This window comes from Diabrotica virgifera, chromosome 2 (genome assembly GCF_917563875.1).
Source record: "Diabrotica virgifera virgifera chromosome 2, PGI_DIABVI_V3a".
Classification (NCBI taxonomy): Eukaryota; Metazoa; Arthropoda; class Insecta; order Coleoptera; family Chrysomelidae; genus Diabrotica; species Diabrotica virgifera.
In genome coordinates this window covers 47,374,722-47,394,971 of record NC_065444.1, presented here as the reverse complement: position 1 = coordinate 47,394,971, position 20,250 = coordinate 47,374,722, and the positions used below count along the sequence as shown (strand labels likewise).

The window sequence follows — 20,250 nt, the reverse complement described above, 5'->3', positions numbered from 1 at the left end:
AAAAATACATTTTTTCGAGATCTGCAAAGTAGGCTTCCGTGGAGGTGACGAACTCCTCATTGGACTTAAATTTCTGCCCGGCGGGTGACTTTTTTAAGTTTGAAAACAAAAAGAAGTCGCACAGCGCCAAATCTGGAGAGCACGGTGGATGGGATAGCAGTTAGTAGCCAATTCGACCTGTATATCTTTCTATTTTTAAAAGTTCCTTAATAAGCAGATCTTAAGTTATGTAGGGTCTATTATGACTAATACAAGGTGAAATTTTGAAATTGTGTGTAATTTTTGTCCGGAAGTTAAATACAAAACTGATACAAGACAATATATTGACACTTAGTTTAAAAATTGATGTGTGTATTTGGCCAATTTGAAACACAATACTGACGAAGTTAGAATTTACAATGAAAGGAGAATTTGGACTGAAGTTCTTGAGTACCTAGGCCAGAAAGACAATCTCAAATGAGGATTTGGGCTAGCTTTTTTACACTAAAGCTTGGCTCTGAGAAAAAGACAAATATATTTCATAGTAAAATTATATAAACAAGGGAGAAAATGAGGCCTTTTAATACAAAAACATTGCAACTAGGTAGAACCACTTGGAATTTAATTGTACTAAAGGTATCTACTATAAGCAGCTATACTGAGTTGCCTAAGATACTGAATGTGGGCGCCATTCAAGACTAGCTTGAGAATTTGGAAATGATGAACAACAAGAAACAAATTACAATTGATACAATATACCATTATTTAATGTTTGATAAATTATTAATTTCAAAATTTTATGCATTGAATGTCTTGACGAGGATTATATATAATTTCAAAATTTCACCTTGTATCATTCATATCATCTTCTATAATATAGTTTGTTAAAATCAGGTTATTATAGGGAGCTTTTAAAACAGCAAAATATACAGCTTGATTCATTAAAACTAAATATTTATTATAGGTATTTATATTATATTAATATATTAAATATTTATATTTATATATTAAATATATTAATATATTTATATTATATTAAAAATAAATATGATGGACCTATGCTAGACTTGCGCGAATCACCCTGTACATTTATATTTATGTTTAAAAAGCGTATATCTAAAATTAAGATTTGAGGTGTAACAGCGTTTTTTATAATTTTCTCAAATAAGGACTCAAACAATTTTATGCCACAAAATCAAAATTTATTCAAAATTTCATCTCGTAATATTCATAATACTCGTAGATCCTACAATACATGATATAGTTCGTTGAGATCAGGTTGCTAAAGAACTTTTAAAAATATAAAAATATACAGTGTGTTACAATAAAAATAAAGGTAACGGACTAGGCTAGGCTTGTGTGAATCACCCTGTATATTTAAATTTATGTTAATGAAGGGCAGATTTATATACAGGGTGGGGCATTAGTGTGACAAAGTCTAATTACTCGTTTGTTGTAAGAGATATAGAAAAAAGTTATTTAGGTAAAAGTTGGGGAACAGACAGGACCATAACATAAAAATATTTTAAAATATACAGGGTCACCCTTATTGGCAGGATGACACAAAATTATGTTTTTGTAAATAGTATATTTTTACATTCTTGGATTCTCCTCGATGTCTTCTTTCTCAAAAGATAGAGTTTTGTAATATTATACGAGGTAGTTTAAAAGATAATTACGTTTTATTGTTAATTTCGTAGGAATATTCACACCCTGTAGAATTGTAGTGATTTGACATCCAAGTTTCTATTAATGGGTCAAACGATTTTTATAGTCTACTATTGTTAAACATTAATAATATAGCGAAAAGTTTAATATTAATTATCAGGGTTGGTCAAAACTCGGAGTGAGTATTTCCTGAGTTTTCTTAAATAGGATACCCTGTATTTTAGTATCCTAATGAAATGATATTTTTTGGTACTTTTTTATTACTTAAGCATTCCCTATACCTAAGTGCTTTCATTTTTGAGTTATGCGTGATTCTTTAATTAAAACATTATTTGTAACAAAAATTACGTGAAATTTTATTAGGTGGCTGTGCAAATATTCAGTCCAAAATAATTTTTCAAATAAAAATAGATATTAATCTAGACTGATCCTTAATGTATTAATATTGGATGAGATATCCAAATACATACGTAGTTAAGATTGTTGGTGCGTAAAATATTAATAAAACCATACAAGAGTCTACCTAGTTGTCTATGACAATAAATTTGCTAAAACATTTGACATTATACTATTTTTATAATTCCAGGTGCTTTGTTACCATTACTAATATGAATTTTTCTAATGAGTAACTGATGAGTAACTGATCAATTTTGTTTTGTGCTATAACAAAAATGTTTTACTAGCAATAAGAATTTTTCATCAACAATTCCCTGATAGACGAAAACCAAGAAGAGAAACTTTTTAAAGTACACTAAAACAATTTCAACAGTCTAGGTCTAGATAGTTAGATTATAACAACGTTCTTCCTAATATGCAGATCCTCAGTTACACTAAGGATTACATTTAATTAATTTTATTTATTTACAATAGTTTTTATTCGATCAGGTTTCTCGTAATTTAAGTATCCAGTCCGTTGAAACCGTTTTAGTATACTTCAAAAAGTTTCTCCTCTTGGTTTTCGTTTATCAGCGAATTTCTGATGAAAAATTCTTATTGCTAGTAGCACATTTTTGTTATACTCTCCTAGCACAAAAACCATTTTAATCAGTTACTCATCAGTTACTTATTAAAAAAACTAATATTAGTAATGGTAACAAATCAACTGGAACTATAAAAATAGTATAATGTCAAATGTTTTAGCAAATTTATCGTCATAGCCAACTAGGTAGAATCTTGTATGTTTTTATTCATATTTTACGCACCAACAATCTTAACTACGTAGGTATTTGGATATCTCATCCAGTATTAATAAATTAAAAATCGGTCTGGAATAATATCTACTTTTTTTTTGAAAAAATTTTTGATTGAATATTTGCGCAGCCACCTAATAAAATTTTACGTAATTTTTGTTGAAATTAATGTTTTAATTAAAGAATCACGAATAACTCAATAATTAAAGCACTTAAGTACAGGGAATGCTTAAGAAATAAAAAAGTACCATAAAATATAATTTCATTAGAATACTAAAATACAGGGTGTTCCATCTAAGAAAACTCAGAAAATACTCATTCCGAGTTTTGACCAACCCTGATAATTAATATTAAACTTTTCGCTATATTATTAACGTTTAACAATAGTAGACTATATTAAAAATCGTTTGACCAATTAATAGAAACTTGGATGTCAAATCACTATAATTCTACAGGGTGTGAATATTGCCACGAAATTAACAATAAAACGTAATTATCTTTTAATCTACCTCGTGCCTCGTATAATATTACAAAACCCTACATTTTGAGAAAGAAGAAATCGAGGAGAATCCAAAAATATAAAAATATACAGGGTGTTCCATTTAAAAAAATATAATTTTGTGTCACCCTGTCAATACGGGTGACCCTGTATATCTGAAAATATTTTTATGTTATGGTCCTGTCTGTTCCCCAACTTTTACCTAAATACCTTTTTTCCATATCTCTTACAACAAACAAGTAATTAGACTTTGTCACACTAATGCCCCACCCTGTATAAGAATCGACTTGTCTCAGCGTTTTTTATAATTTTTTAAAACAAGGACAGCAATAATTTGGTTCCATAAGTGAGTTTCACCCTGTATAATAAAATATTTAGTATCAATAATGATACTAATGATAATTTTTGTTTCAGCAACGGGAGCCTTCGCCCCCGGCATGGAACCGAAACGTCAAAGAACCGCCTACACCCGCCACCAAATCCTAGAATTAGAAAAAGAATTCCACTACAACCGATACCTGACGAGGCGAAGGCGCATCGAAATCGCTCACACGCTAGTCCTCTCCGAACGACAAATCAAAATCTGGTTTCAGAACCGCAGGATGAAATGGAAAAAAGATAACAAATTGCCGAACACGAAAAACGTTAGGAGGAAAACGAATCCTGCGGGGGTGACAACCACCACGCCGGGGTCTGGTGCTAAGTCGGCTAGCAAAGTTCGAGGGAAAACACAGAACAGCACTCCGGGAAATAACAATGATAAACGGAAAAACAACAACAGGTCAGTGCATTAGAGTCAAAAAGTTTATATATAAGTAAGACGGAAACTTTACCCTGACTTCGGGATAATAAAAAGGCTATTTAAAGAATCACGAGACTTTTTTATATGAAGACACATTACTGCGGTACATAAAGTGAATATATTTTTATTTTTTTAATTGTTATTATTCTTTCATTGATGATTTTAATTATTTATATGGATACAATTTACAGATTTCTATTTTTATTCAAAAACAAAAACACTTATTAAGTTGAGCATTGATTATGTGCATCTACATATTCACAAAATATTAATTAAATGTTTGATGAGTTCTGCCTAATCGTATTCATTTTTTAACTGGCTTAACCCTTTGCACTCGTATATATTTTCTATTGCGGTGACACTCTACTTGGATTATTATTTTATCTTCGTATCTGTCTACTCGGAATTTATTTTTATAATATGGGAATTTTTTTAAAATGCGTTAAAATTGCGAAGTAGATACATTTATAGTCCAAGAGCTGGGAGCGGATTTTGCTCGTGATAAGTAATATAGACAAACTATACGGGGATATGTTGAAGTTGTGTACATGACTTTTCCCTACGGGTGGAAACCAGAGTGGGAGACAAGGGTAGTTATAAGGGGCCAAAGTCGCGGTTTTTATCTTTTTTTTTTGTGACTCTCATGATCGAGATAGTGCTCCAAAATTTGGGAATAAGTAGCTCATAGCGTAACTAAGCAACATCTATAAGGGCGGAACGCTGCGTGGGGGAAAAAGGGGTGGTGAGCTGGGGTGAATATAACAATTATAAGGGTTGCTTGTGACTTTCGTAATCAAGGTAGTGCACCAAAATTTGGAAATAAGTAGATCATGACGTAGCTATTAAGCAAAATCTCCAGGGGTGGAAACCAGAGTGGGGACGAGGGTAGTTATAAGAGGTCAAAGTCGCGGTATTTATTATTTTTTGTGACGCCTCTGATTGAGATAAAAAATTGATGAGTTCAATAAAATTTGGTAATAATAGATCATGACGTAACTAAGCAAAATCTTCAGGCTCAGAAAGCTCCGTGGGGACAAAGGGGTGGTGAGCGGGGATAAATATAAAAATTCTAAGGTTTTTTTTGTTACGTTTGTGCTCGAGATAGTGCACAACAATTTTGGAATAAGTAGATCATGACGTAACTAAGCAAAATGTCCAGGGGCGGAACGCTCTGTGGGAGACAAAGGGGTGGTGGACAGGAGTGAATATAAAAATCATAAGGACGAAAAAACTCCTTATAATTTTTATATTCACCCCTGCTCACCATCCCTTTGTCCCCCACAAAGCATTCCGCCCCTGGAGATATTGCTTAGTTACGTTATGATCTAGTTATTCCCAAAGTTTTGTGCACTATCTCGATCATGAACGTCACAAAAAACCCTTATAATTGTTATATTTACCCCTGCCCATCACCCCTTTGTACCCCACGCTGCGTTCCGCCCCTGGAGATTTTGTTTAGTTACGTTTTGATCTACTTATACCCAAATTTTGGTGCACTATCTCAAATTATAAGTGTCACAAAAAAAATAATAAAGACCGTGACTTTTACCCCTACCTTCGTCCCCCACTCTTGTTTCCGCCCCTGGAGATTTTACTTAGTTACGTCATGATCTAGTTATTACTGTAAGTAATTATAAAACATGGTATGCCGCCTATACAGCGGCATACGAGTGCAACGGTAAAACGCAGTTTGCCGCCTTTACGGTGACATACGAGTGCAAAGGGTTTGGCTTAAACAAATCATTTGACACGGACAGGGGAGGACGTTTAGACACAAACTATATAACTCAATAGATTTTACACTAACACCAAAGGTTTATTTCTTGTGAATTTTCTCATTGTTCCATGCTTATCCAGGAGTCTACGCTTGCATGGTTATGAAGTCTGTTTTTATGCTTCTTTGCAAATACTGTAATCTCATCTGCGACCATCTCCACACCTAGGTCTGTGTGTAGATCAGTGGTGCTCAGACTTAAACTGCGTGGGATCTACCACATAAACTGCAAGCGTCCAGCGATCGACAGCTAGTAAAAAACAACAATTTAGAAAATAAAAAACTTGATTGAGCATTTTACGCCAGTCAATGAGAGCAAGAATAGGATATTACCTCCGAATTCTATCCTACTGCATGGATTTTAATGAAATTTTGGGCCTAGCCTCTCCTTATCTCCTAATTCAAAGTCTACCCTATGCCGATGTGTGCTTTTATCTTGGGGGTGGTTCCAACCCCTCCTTAGGGGTGGAAAAATTTTTGGTTAAAATTACTAGAGAACTAATTCTAAGCAAAAACTGTTCTATAATTTTTTTGAAAACCCGATACTTTTTGAGATATTCGTGGTGGAAAATTTACCATTTTCATTGAAAGATAATACCTTTTCGAACGGTATATTGCGAATACCTTAAAAACTATGCATCTAACTAAAAAAACTATATTAAACGTTTTTGTAGGTTACAAAAAAAAAAACAAAGAGGGTACTTGCCTGCATTAATCTTCTAGTTATAATACAAAAAGAGATATGGTAGGTGAAAATAGTTTGTTTTTTGGTACATTCTCAAATTGGTGTATTCAACTTGAAATCAGAAATTGATGAAAGAGAAACGGTCAACTTTAGGTGTTTAATGCTACTAATACCTTTTGTAGTGCTTGAAAAAACCTTTAAAATGAGCTAATTAGAGGTCCATTACATTAAAACTAAGCGAGATATGCTGCCAACAAAATTGATAACTAATGTATTTTCAGAAAAAATGAGAAGTAATTTTAACCCCCATCCACCAAAATGTAAATGCATCGTTTTGATTCTACAATACCTTTTATTATAGTGTTATTTATATGTTCAAAAAGTTGTACGGCCTTAAAATTAATGGTTTTTGAAAAAAAAGATCAAATTATAGAGCGCATTTTTAAATTTTCTTAAAAATCTTCCTTTTTCTCCATGTAACTTAAAAATGATAAGAGATACAGTAATGAAAAATAAAAAGGAAATTTGTATCTGAAAAAGCCCTACATTTTTGTGTGGTATCTTTTTTTCGTATCTCTTATCTTTTTCGAGTTACATGGAGGAAAAGGAAGATTTTTAAGAAAATTTAAAAATGCGCTCTATAATTTAATCTTATTTTGTTCAAAAACCGTTCATTTGAATCCAGTCTAACTTTTTGAACATATAGAAATAACACTATAATAAAAAGTATTGTAGACGGAAAACGATGTATTTAAGTTCTGATGGATGAGGGGTTAAATATACTTCTCATTTCTTTTTAAGATACATTAGTCATCAATTTTTTGCAGAATATCTCGCTTAGTTTGAATGTGGTCGACATTTAGTATTGCTCATTTTAAAGGTCTTTTCAAGCTCTACAAAAGTTATTAGAATCATTATACACATAAAATCGACAGTTCCTCTGTTATTTCAAGTTGAATAAACCGATTTGAGCATGCGGCAAAAAAAAAACAAACTCTTCTTACCTACCATACCCCTCTTTGTATTTTAACTAGAAGATTTATGAAGAAACAAATCGCTTTGTTTTTTTATAACCTACAGAAATATTTTATATAGTTTTTTTTTGTTAGATGCATAGTTTTTAAGGTATTCGCAAAAATTCGTCCGAAAAGGTGTAATTTTTCACTGAAGATGGCCAATTTTCAACCACGAATAACTCAAAAAGTATTGAGTTTTCAAAAAATAAATATAGAACAGTTTTTGCTTAAAATTAGGTTCTCTAGCCTCTTCTGTGGCTATTTTAACCAAAACATTTTTCACCCCCGAGTAGGAGTGGGAACCACCCCCAAGATAAAAGGGCACATCGGCATATGGTAGACTTTGTTTCTTGAGCTATTCCCTACTTACTGTTAAAATTTCAACTAAATCGATGTAGTAGGATGGAATTCGGAGCCAAATATACCCTCATTGACTGCCCTATTTCTATTTGATAAAAAGTTGTAAAGTTGCGCATGCCGTGAGTCAGCTAAATCCACGTCCTTTCCATTTGTATTTTTTCCGTGAATCGCGATCGACTTCAAAAACTTTGGCGATCGACCGGTCGATCGCGATCGACTCTTTGAGCACCGCTGGTGTAGATCGCTATTTCTTATGTACATACCGGGTAGCATTTACAATGTTCCTCAGTACTTAATTCTGAAAACTTTGAATCACTTTGATGTTACTCTCACTGCTATGTATTGACAGCTTCAGTTTTCTTCCAAGGAGCCAGTATTGTTTTCTATATTTGATGTTTAATTCTTATGATACGCCATGTTTTGATACATACATTAACCTCATTGAGTGCCTCTTGCAGTTTTAGTTTTGCTTCAATTTCATCACAATCAACTGCTAATATATTTGTATCATCAGCAAACGTAACAGTTAAGTTGTGGTTGTGTTTAATACTGGTATACTCCGGTACCTTGTTTGGATTGATGTTTATTAGTATTTCATTTTTAATTTCTTTAGGTGTTTATACTTGCATTGTCTCTTTAATATTATTTCCATCTATTGTTAATAATAATAATAATAATAATAATAGCTTTATTGCCCAACAGTTTCCCATTTATAGGACAAATACAGAAAAAAAAATCACATAATTCATTAGTATAACATCTACAAAGTAATAGTAGAGACCTAATCTAAGTAAAGAGAAGCCATTTTTAACAAATCATTAAGTGAGCACGAAAAAATATCACAATGATTGCAAATACTATTATAATTCTTACACATGACAAAAAGAGGCGATTTAACTAATATATTTGTTCTTGCTCTTGGACACTTAAATAAAACGTTTGATCTAGATCTAACTCGAGGAACGTTGAAATTAATTTGTGCTAATAAATCACTACAGTCAATACTGTTATGTAATAATTTATACAAAAATGTTAATGAACTAATTTCTCTCCTTAATTCTAAACTAACCATGTCAACTCTACAACATAATGTATTATTATCACATCCACGGTTAGGATAGATTCCATCAATTTTAAATATCAGATATTTTATAAGTTTTCTCTGTACTTTTTCAATATCTTTTGTATAACAATTATATATAGGATACCAAACTAAACTGCAATATTCTAATTTTGGACGTACTAGAGAATAGTATAATAATTTTATTGGTGTTATGTTGGTGAAGTTTCTGCAATTCCTAATAATGAAACCGTACATTCTCATAGCTTCAGAAACTTTTTGTTCAATATGCAAATTGAAAGTTAACTTGCAGTCAAAAATGACACCTAAGTCTTTGAGGCTATTACATTTTTCCAAAACAGAGTTCTGAATTATATAGTTAAAGTTAACTGTCGTCAATTTCCTGCAAAAACTCACTACTTTACATTTTGCAGAATTTAATAGTAGTTTGTTATTAGTACACCATGTATCAATAGCAGTTAAGTTACGCTGAAGTTCTAAACAATCGCCAATAGTGTCGATCTTACAGAAAATTTTCAAGTCGTCCGCAAAACACAATTTTTTACAGTTAATTTCTTGAAACAAATCATTAATATAAAGTAAAAATAATAACGGTCCTAGATTGGAGCCTTGCGGAACACCAGACTTAGACAGAATTAAATCTGACTTAAAGCCATTATAGAATACATACTGTCTCCTTCCTATTAAATAACTACCAAAGAATTTAATTAAATTAACAGAAAATCCTAACTTTGATAACTTGGATAATAAATACGGATGGACCACCTTATCAAATGCCTTCGAGAAATCTGTATATACGACATCAATTTGTCCTTGTTCATCTAATACTTCAGAAATAAATTGTGTCATCACTACCAGGTTTGTGACGGTAGATCGTTTATCTATGAATCCGTGTTGAAAAGGTGCAATATAGCCGCGAACACACGGATATATACGATTATACAGAACAATCTCGAAAATCTTTGAGAAGTTACACAACAGAGAGACAGGTCTGTAATTAGATATATCAGATTTAACTCCATTTTTAAATATAGGACATACTTTTGACTCTTTCCATATTTCAGGATATTTTCCAGTTTCCAAAGACAAGTTAAACAGTTTTTGAAGCGGTTTGACAAATATTCGTGTACAATCTTTAACTAGAAATGCTGGAATCTTATCTGGACCAGTCGTCATTTTATTTTTTAATCTTTTAAAAGCTTCCAGAATTTCATTATCTTCAAATTTCAAAAAATTAATGGTTGGTAAATTAAAACCCTGAACGCTGATGTCCTCTGGTTCATTATTGTCAGTAGATACATATACTTTTTCAAAAAATGTTTTAAAAGCGTTGACAATATCCTGGGGATTATCAAAAGTATTTCCCTCATAGCACATTTCACCTGGAATTCGCGATGACTTATTTTTAGTATGTACATAAGACCAAAATGATTTTGTTTCAATGGTAATACTGTCTTGAATGTTTTCAATGTAATTGTTATATGCAGTTTTAATTTGCTGTTTAATAACTTTGCGCAATCTTTTAAATTCTATGTGATATATTTCGTTTCCTGTTTTTCTATACTTTTGACGGTTTTTGGCTTTGAGCTTAATATTTTTAATAATATCTGAGTGATACCAATTTGGATACTTATGTTTATAATTTTTGTATACCGGAACATATCTATCAACTATTGTATACAATATATTATAAAATTGCTTTAATGCTATATTTACATCATCGTAATTGTCTAAAAAGTCCCAATTAGTTTGTAATAGTTCAGAATAGAGAGAAGTGAAATTTGCTTTCCGAAAATTATACATTTTCGAATTAGAATTTGGTAAAAACCTAATTTCCTTTTTTCCCAAATTATTAATCTTTATCATAAGTGCAGGATGATGACCGTCTTCTTTAACCAGTGAAGAATTATCATGAATAATATCACATTTCTCTGATGACATTACTAAATCCAACAAACGACCTAAGTTATTAGGCACATCATTGTATTGAACTAAATTAAATAAACTTAAAAAATCTAATACAGTTGATGTTTTTTATCTAATTTGCTTTGATCTACAAACTTGGGTACATTGAAGTCACCTAATATAACAATGGTTTCATTAAATATATCCAGTTGTTCTAAACATTCAAAAAAGTATTCGAAGTCTTCAGAACTTAACTTATCAATAATATAAAGAACTAAAACATAAAATTTTCTATAACCAACACAACATTTTACAGCTAACATATCGATTAGGGGAAACTGTAGATCGTATGTGGATACATCGATAACAGACGATTTAATCTCCGTCTTCAGCGCTAATAAGACGCCTCCCCCAGTGGTTTTATCTACAACATCAAATTTTCGATCCTTTCTATACACATCGTATTGATCAGGAAATAACTCTAGACTGGACACATCCTTGTTCAACCAGGTCTCACTTAAAGCAATAATGTCATATTCACCCTCACTTACACTAGTATAAAACTCTGAAACTTTAGAGTTAAGACCACGTACATTTTGGTAATAACATATAAGTTCACATCCTACAACACTGTCGGGCTCTATTGGTTTAAAGGCACTACCTTGGGTATACCATTCATATACTTGATTTTGAAAGATCCATTTCCACTCGCATTCATGTTGTTTAGTTCAACCTTTACATTGTTGTAATAATTAATTTGATTTCTAGTTCGATCAAATGACATTGACACATTTTTGTAGTTCCCATTTCTTAGAAATTTAGCTTGCCGTATTAAAGCAAATACATCATTTTCATCATCTAATATGACCTTAATTGGTCGAATTCGCCCTTGGTTAACTTGCCCAAGTCTGAAGAGCTTAATGTTGGCAGTATTCACATTAGGACTTACGCTTGAGATTATTTTTTGAACTTCAGACTTATCGCTAATCTTACGATGATCCTCAGATAGTTGTTGATCCTGTTCCGGCACACCAAAGAAAATAACATTTCGTTTTCTTTTATTTCGTTCGTTGATTTCTTGTATTATTTCTTCCATTTCTAGTGGGTTCGAAGAAGATTTCAAAATCTGGTTATCATTTTTTAGGGCTTGTATTTCAGCCTGAAGTGAGAGAATTAATGATTTTAAGTCCTTAATCTGATTACCAATTTGTCTACAATTTATGCAAGACCAGTCACATCCCTTCTCTTCATCATTAATCAGTTCAAGCTCATTTGCACTAATGTTAACACAAGTATGTCTAAATACTTTAGTACACACAGAGCATTTTAACATTAAATTTGGTTTGTATGATTTGCTGCAGCAAGAACATATTAAATTTGACGGCATATTTCCGAAAATACAGCTAACGATACGCTTATGTTCCTCCAAATACTTTAAAAAACAACAAGAAACAAAAAACAGACTGGAATGTGTTACCTTACTTTATGAATTCTTGTAATTAGCAAGCAATTAAAAATTCTAATATACCTGTTCCAAAACACTAATTGCAAATCACTTTTTAGACTAGTAAAAATAAATCACAACAAATATCAAATATTAATACGTTGATTCGGTTATTAAAGAGATTCGATGTTGCTTCGATCGTGTCTCAACTACTACTGTGTTGGAAAGTTGTTGAAATATATACGTTTTTCTTGTTTAATTTTAGTCCGTGCACCATCAGATTTTATAACGGTTAAATTTTGTTTTATTGGCCTCTTAAGTTCTCTCATGGCTCTCCATAATATGGAATCTCTATATATTTCATAAGCAAGCTTCCTTAAGATTTTTTTTATTGTTTCGTGTTTAACTTTTTCATTTCACTGCTTGTATTTTGAGTTATTTGATTTAACCTCGTTTTATTCACAGTTGTTCGGCACTGCTACGCTACCATTTTCTGCTGTCATCAATAGCGGCTACTATAATTCTTACCTCATTTGGATAATTATTACTTTCCGTCCTTCTTTTAATTTTCTTAGTGTTCACCTACGCTGCCTACTGTATATCTCTGTTTAAGTTCTCTGCCTCTTCGTCAAGCTCTTCAAACGTACATCCACAAACCTGATATATATGCCCCGAAGAGGCAAAAAATTTGTCTAAATAAAGAATCATAGACATACACTCAACAACATCCAACATTTTGCTTATATTTACACATTTACATGCTTATTTACATTTGTATGACTGCAGTCAGACAAATATTATTATGAGTATTATTATGAGTGACTGCAGTCACACAAATATTATTGGTATTATACTTGAGGAATCTATCTTTCAGAAGAACTAGGATATGATAACAGATAACACCATAACTAATTAACAAAAATGAGAAGATTAACAAAAATAAGAAGAAGATAACAGAAAGTCTCAAACATTAGTGGGTACTTAAAATGCTTCGCTTATAGATCTAAAACTGCTTATATACTGCATCAGGAATTTTTGGGGAAACATGTAATTATACCTATTATTGATTATTACAGCCTAGTTTAATGTACAATAATTGTACACAATTGTGCACAATTATTGTGTTCCAGACTAAAGATTTTTCTTTAGTGGTATGAATTCATAAAATCCTGAATGGAGACCCGAAAGCAAACAGAAACAACATTTATACAGATATCCAATTATCCAAGCAGCTATTCTGACCGCTTAGAAGCAATTCACCAAATCAATACTGGCAAAGAACTGCAAAGATCTCAACAATCTTGCAAAAGACAACAAATTGTCTTTAAAATGAGTACCGGGTCATGAAGGGTTGCATGGAAAAAAGCGAGCACATTTGTTCACAAAACAAGGTTCGAGAGAAAAATTTATAGGTCCAGAATCATTGTATGACCTCACCAAAGATACTCCAAGAAACGAAGGTTCAGAAGTGGCGAATAAAGGATCATCAAATCTAGACTAAAAAAAAACATCCAAGAACATTAGTGAAAAAACTCTTAGACAATTTTTTGAACATCAATACACATGAGATAAAAGCGGTCACCGAAATGATGACTGGACTTTGACGTTAAGAAAACACTTATACAAAATTGGAGGAAAATAATTAAGTTATGAGTATTAAAGCACTAATTTGTGATGAAATTTAATACACGCTACCACACTTTTCCTATCTCACAAGAAAGGTACAAATATGGTGAGGTCCTTATTATACAGGGTGTCCCGAAAAGAATGGTCATAAATTATACCACAGATTCTAGGGTCAAAAATAAGTTGATTGAACCTCACTTACCTATATACAATAGTGCACACAAAAAAAGTTACAGCACTTTGAAATTACAAAATGAAAATCGATTTTTTTTCATATATCGAAAACCCTTCGAGATTTTTCATTGAAAATGGACATGTGGTATTCTTATGGCAGCAATATGTTAAAAAAAAATTAAAGTGAAATTTGTGCACCCCATAAAAATTTTAAGGGGGTTTTGTTCTTTTAAACCCCCCCAAACTTTTGTGTACGTTCCAATTAATTTATTATTGTGACACCATTAGTTAAACAAAATATTTTTAAAACTTTTTTGCCTCTTAGTACTTTTTTGATAAGCCAGTGTTTATTGACCTATTTTCAATATTTGTCGAATCCACCACATATTTTTATATGGTTAAGTACGATTATAGAGACCTGTTAATAATCTGAAAATGTATTTATAATTTACATTTTTAGGCATATTTTGAAAAAGAAGCCATATCTCGATAAAAGGTGATTTGTCAAAAAAAGACTAAGAGGCAAAAAAGTTTTAAAAACACTGTGTTTAACTAATGGCACCACAATAATAGTGTAATTGGAACGTACACAAACATTTGGGGGGTTTAAAGGTACAAAACCCCCATAAAATTTTTATGTAAATATATTAAAAAAGAAGCCGCATCTCGATAAAAACTGGCTTATTGAAAAAATACTAAGAGTCAAAAAAGTTTTAAAAACGTTGTGTTTAACGAATGATACCACAATAATTAATTAATTGGAACGTATACAAAAGTATGGGGGGTTTAAGGGAACAAAACCCCCATAAAACTTTTATGGGGTGGAAAAACTTCACTATAATTTTGTTTTAAGGTGTTACTGCCATAGAAATGTTACATGTCAATTTTCAATAAAATATCTCTAATAGTTTTCGATATATTGAAAAAAATCGATTTTCATTTTGTAACTTCAAAGGGCTGTAACTTTTTTATGAGCACAATTTGTACTAAGGTAAGTTAGGTTCAATCGAACTATTTTTGACCGCAGAATGTATGGTATAATTTATGACCAATCTTTTCGGGACACCCTGTATAATAAGTATATTATAGTGTTATAGCATTAAGTATATAGTGTTAAGGATATACAGGGTGTCCAGAAACTCTACCGACAAACGAAGACAGGAGATTCCTCAAATAATTTTATGACAATTTAACCCAATTCACCTAGTCTGAAAATGCTTCCTAAGGGAGCTAGAGCTCTTTGAAGATGGCGCCATGTAATTAGTTTTTCTTAAATACCTCCATAACGCTTCTATTTAGAAAAACGAAAATTGGTATATTTATTTACTTTCCTGAAATGAATCGATTCCATCCATTGCGAATTTCTAGTACCGATCATAGGCGTACGTTTTGGGTAGGGCAACGGTTATTTTATTGCATAACTTTTTTGTCTTCAACTTTTAAGCATTTTTGATACTGGATTATTAAATTGTGAGGTATTCTAGTACTAAAAGGTACTCTTACTTTAAGTCGATAGGATACACCGTTTTCTAGAAAAATCTTATTGGAAAGTTTTTAGTTTTGGGAATTTGAAAAAAAAGTTAAAAAAAATTAAAAAAAAAACGATGTATTTTACCAACTTAAAGCAAGAGTAACTTTTAGTACTCGAATATCTCATAATTGAATAATCTCGTGTCAAAAATACTTAAAAATTAAAGACAATAAAGGTATGCTATAAAATAACTGTTGACCTACCCAAAACGGACGCCTATGACCGGTACTAGAAATTCGCCATTAATGAAATCGATTAATCTCTGGAATATAAATAAATGTACCAGTTTTCATCTTTCTAAATAGTTTTTTTTATCTTTTTTTTAAATTCAAGGAACGAAAAATTTTCAAATCGATTTTTCTAGAAAACGGTGTGTCCTATCGACTTAAACTAAGAGTACCTTTTAGTACTAGAATAACTCACAATTAAATAATTCAGAGTTAAAAATGCTTAAAAATTAAAGACAAAAAAGTTAGGCGATAAAATAACCACTGCCCTACCCAAAACGGACGCCTATGACCTGTACTAGAAATTAGCAATGGATGGAATCGATTCATTTCTGGAAAGTAAATGTGTATACCAATTTTCGTTTTTCTAAATAGAAGCCTTCTGGAGGTATTTAAGAAAAACTAATTACATGACGCCATCTTCAGAGAGCTCTAGCTCCCTTAGGAAGCATTTTCGGACTAGGTGAATTGAGTTAAATTATCTTAAAATTATCTGAGGAATCTCCTGTCTTCATTTGTCGGTAGAGTTTCTGGACACCCTGTATATGTAGTATAGGGGAGTCAAGACAGTATAGGGATCTGTAGTATGCATTGTTTCGGAAAAATTCAAACAAGCTTATATTTTTCTAAAACTTTTTTTAGTTTATATACATGTTAAAGTAAAAAGTTCTACTCACAGATTTTCCCGCTAATTGCTTATTAATTGTTTAAACAATAACAATTGTTTTGTATAAATAATTTTAAAAATATCTTTCAATTCATCATTTTACTTTGATCCAATATGTTTCTATTTTGTTTTTGATTATGCTGAATCCGAATACGGCATTACAATTTGAAAATTCTTATATAGAAGCTCTTAAATTTTTTTTCATAAAATGCTATGCATAGTCTTAAATCTAAAACTCAGTCATCAGATATCAATTTTATACGAAGTATGTCAAAATTATGAATTTTGTTAAAGAGTAAAGTATCTTTATATTCCAGAATATCAAAAATTGTTATTACGAAAAGTTGTTTGGAATTAAAAACTATGTTTTAATATATAATTACATCTTTCTAATTGAAAAAGAAATTTAATTTCTTCTCAAATTTCGGATAAGCATCATCATTTTATTTCAATCAATTTTAAGAAAGAAAGTTATTCATCATAAAATGGCACTCTATTTGGTCTAAAGTATAAGATACAAACATCAGATATCAAACTTTTTCAATTTTATACGAGGTATGTAAAAAATATTAATTTTGCTTAACAGTTAACTGCCTTTATAGTTCACAATATTTCAATTAAAGGGATGTAATTGAACACTGAAACCAATTTTTTAATTCCAAACAACTTTTTTTAATAGCAATTTTCCATATTGTGAAATATAAAGGTACTTTACTCTAAAGTGAAATTCATATTTTTTGACATACCTCGTATAAAATTAATAAAATTTGAGATTTGATAATTGCATCTTAGATTATATACGATGCAAAGTATTTTATAAAGAATAACTTTTTTTTCGTAAAAGTGATAATAAAAAAGTTATCAATAGGTTCCAAGTTACGCAGACACACTTTATAAGAGCTAAAACAATTTTTTGTTGAACATTTATTATTGTTGAAGCTTATTATTAAATGTATTTTAGGTAAGTTTTACAGAAAAAAGTTTTATCACGTTGTATAAATATTTTTTTAGCTGGTAATTTTCGGTTTTTGTATTAGATTTTTGATATATTTCTTAAGTTTTTCAAAAAAAAAAACATAGTTTATTTCATTTCTAAAGTAAAATAATTTAAAGCATTTTTAAGATTACATCCTAAGCTTTAAAAAAGCACCTATAAAATTGTAATAAATCTGTTCAAACTTTGAGTAATACCGTTTTAAAGTGGTGGTAATTCTGTAAAACTACGAAGTTTTCAAAAATTACATTTTTTGAGACGTCTATCATTTGAATTAAATTTTTGAGTTTCTTTTTAATGAAACATCGTTTAGTAAGTTTGAAAGGTAATTTGTGCAAATTTTAGAGTTTTATAAGAAAAATTGTATTAGTTGCACATTTTTAAATTATTTTTAAACAAAATTCATGTAAGTCTCACTTTCCGCCCATACAGTACTTTTGCCCATATATTTTATTTCTTTTTATTATAACCATAAAATAGCCTAACTGTTCTTATTTCATGTCCAATTTGTAAAATTTTATTTGATCCATTAGTTAAAAAATTACATTAAAATAACTCAACCGTGCACTTCGCCGAACGCTAGTTTAAAGTGCACCAATGTGTGTGAAAAGGGTGACTTTAGCGTTATAAATAAAAAATTATAGAAGCTACAGATTTAATTTTAGAAAAATCTTTGTATAAGGTTTTTCTTGTAGAATTTTCTGAATTTTTCAATGGTTAAGTCAGTTTGTTTCTAAAATTTATATTTTCGGAGTAATTTAAAAAACATCTAATTTCGCAGTTCATTTGTTTAATAAAAAAGGAAGCACCCACTTTTCAAGTAGAACTTTTTGATATGTTGTTTATTGAACATTTCTTAATGAAATTACAAAAAGTTCTATCTTGTTTGATTTTTTCCGAAGTAAAAATCTGTATGCAATCTCTATATGCAATTTAGTATTATTATTACGCTTGAAAAGTGTGCAAAACTTCGTCTCTCAAGTTTGTTTTTTCTTTCAGGGATTTGGACGGACTCGGTGAAAATATGCTGGACATGTCACTGAGCGGTCAACACCAGATTTCTCACGGACATCCCGGCCTTCACCACGGAATGTTACACAGCGATCCCAGTATGCATATTGGCTCGTTAGGATCCTCACTTACCCCCCTTTCGTCCTCTCCGGGATGTGGAGTTCCGGGAACACCGCAGCCAGTTATTAAATCAGATTATGGACTCACTGCTCTATAAAAGTGAGTGTAAAGCTCAATGTGTAGGTGTTAAACAGAATTGGGTTGCATAATGGGAATTTTTAGTTGTTTTAAGTAATGTTCTTTAAGTAGTATAGATTTTATATACAAAAATTTTGATAAGGGCGGGGAAAGTAGTAGTATTGATTTTTATAATCTTTGACTTTTTATATTGAACTGTTGAAAACTTATGTGACAATTACAATTACCTTTTATAGAGAAAATAAGTATTTATATCACCTCAATATCTAGCATGTCTCCATAATTTTTTCAGGTTGCCCTTTTGAAGTTAAATTTCCTTCTGAATGTTATAGCTTGTATTCTGATAATTGGAATGATGTTTATACCAATTGCGATCTACGCTGAGTTTTTGGTATGAGGCCTTATACTATGTACTTTGGTACATGGATCTTCAAGATTAGTACCTACTAAAAAAACAGATATCCATAATATTTCTTTTTTTTTCCAAACCAAAAGTTGGTGGAAATTTAGGATCATGAATCAATCTGAGACTATTCGTTTTAGCCCATGCTTCTACTGTATCTCCGTTTGTGTTTAAACCTAAGTAACCCCAAAATAAACTGTGAATATTAGAGAGTCCCAGTATAAGCTGATTGGGTTGTGATTAGAAGTTAGGTGGGGGTGAAAATAAAAATGGATGATTTGGAGGTTTATTCTATAGTGCATTTTCAATGGTTTTAATCTCTATAAAGTTTACGTTTCATTATTACCACAGATGAGATTATGGTTTGAGTTATCACAAATACCGTGCTCCCATGCTTATATCTCCGCAATCAGTTTCATACTTGAGATTTTCGGTATCACTGCAGTTAGGACCGTGTGGGTTTCCTGCATGTACAGTACATACCCCACACTTCGTGTTTTGGCAGATTTCAGTCACCATAATATCCTTTGGTTGTATTGATGCCCTCGATATTTTTGCTCGTTACAGTCAGTGTTCGTTCTGAGCAGAACCGTTGCGTCTGAATGTCTGTCACCTGATTTGGTTTGATCTGGTGTTGGAGGGTTTAGCCGTCGGATGTTTTCAGGGGAAGCCGTCAATCCATTTCTCATTCCACGATCTGCATGGTCTGTCTGTTTTCTTTTTTCTGGTGATCTCCAATAGAATACTCTTATAGACTGACGCTCGTGAGGCATGCTTAATAATGTTTTAAACTACTTTTCCCTGTTTCTGTTCGGTTCACCACATTTCCTTTTGCTTTCATTTGAGTTCCTTATTAATTTTGCTTTCTACATATGCTGTATATTCTTATGAGAGTATATTCTAGGCCTTTCGGAGGTCCACGAATACAATGTGCCATTCAAAATTGCATGCTACACTGTATTTCCTATGAGCACTAGAGGGGCATTATTTACTCTACAAACACTCCTAGAATGATG

The 20,250-nt window shown here is 31.5% G+C and overlaps 1 protein-coding gene across 1 annotated transcript; it reads left to right on the top strand.

Annotated features, from left to right (window-relative positions):
* Positions 1-3,731: 3,731 nt before the first annotated feature.
* On the top strand, positions 3,732-20,009 carry LOC114339390 (homeobox protein Hox-C4-like). Its single transcript, XM_028290042.2, has 2 exons — positions 3,732-4,117; positions 18,622-20,009. The coding sequence occupies exons 1-2, from the start codon at positions 3,732-3,734 to the stop codon at positions 18,848-18,850; spliced, it is 615 nt and encodes a 204-aa protein (XP_028145843.1). The 3' UTR covers positions 18,851-20,009.
* Positions 20,010-20,250: the final 241 nt, after the last annotated feature.

Bases quoted from the DNA above. Each gene is read 5' to 3' on its own strand.
- LOC114339390 (XM_028290042.2), top strand. From the start codon at position 3,732: ATGATAATTTTTGTTTCAGCAACGGGAGCCTTCGCCCCCGGCATGGAA. The intron at 4,118-18,621 runs GTCAGTGCATTA...TTTTTCTTTCAG, and splicing joins AAACGGAAAAACAACAACAG to GGATTTGGACGGACTCGGTG.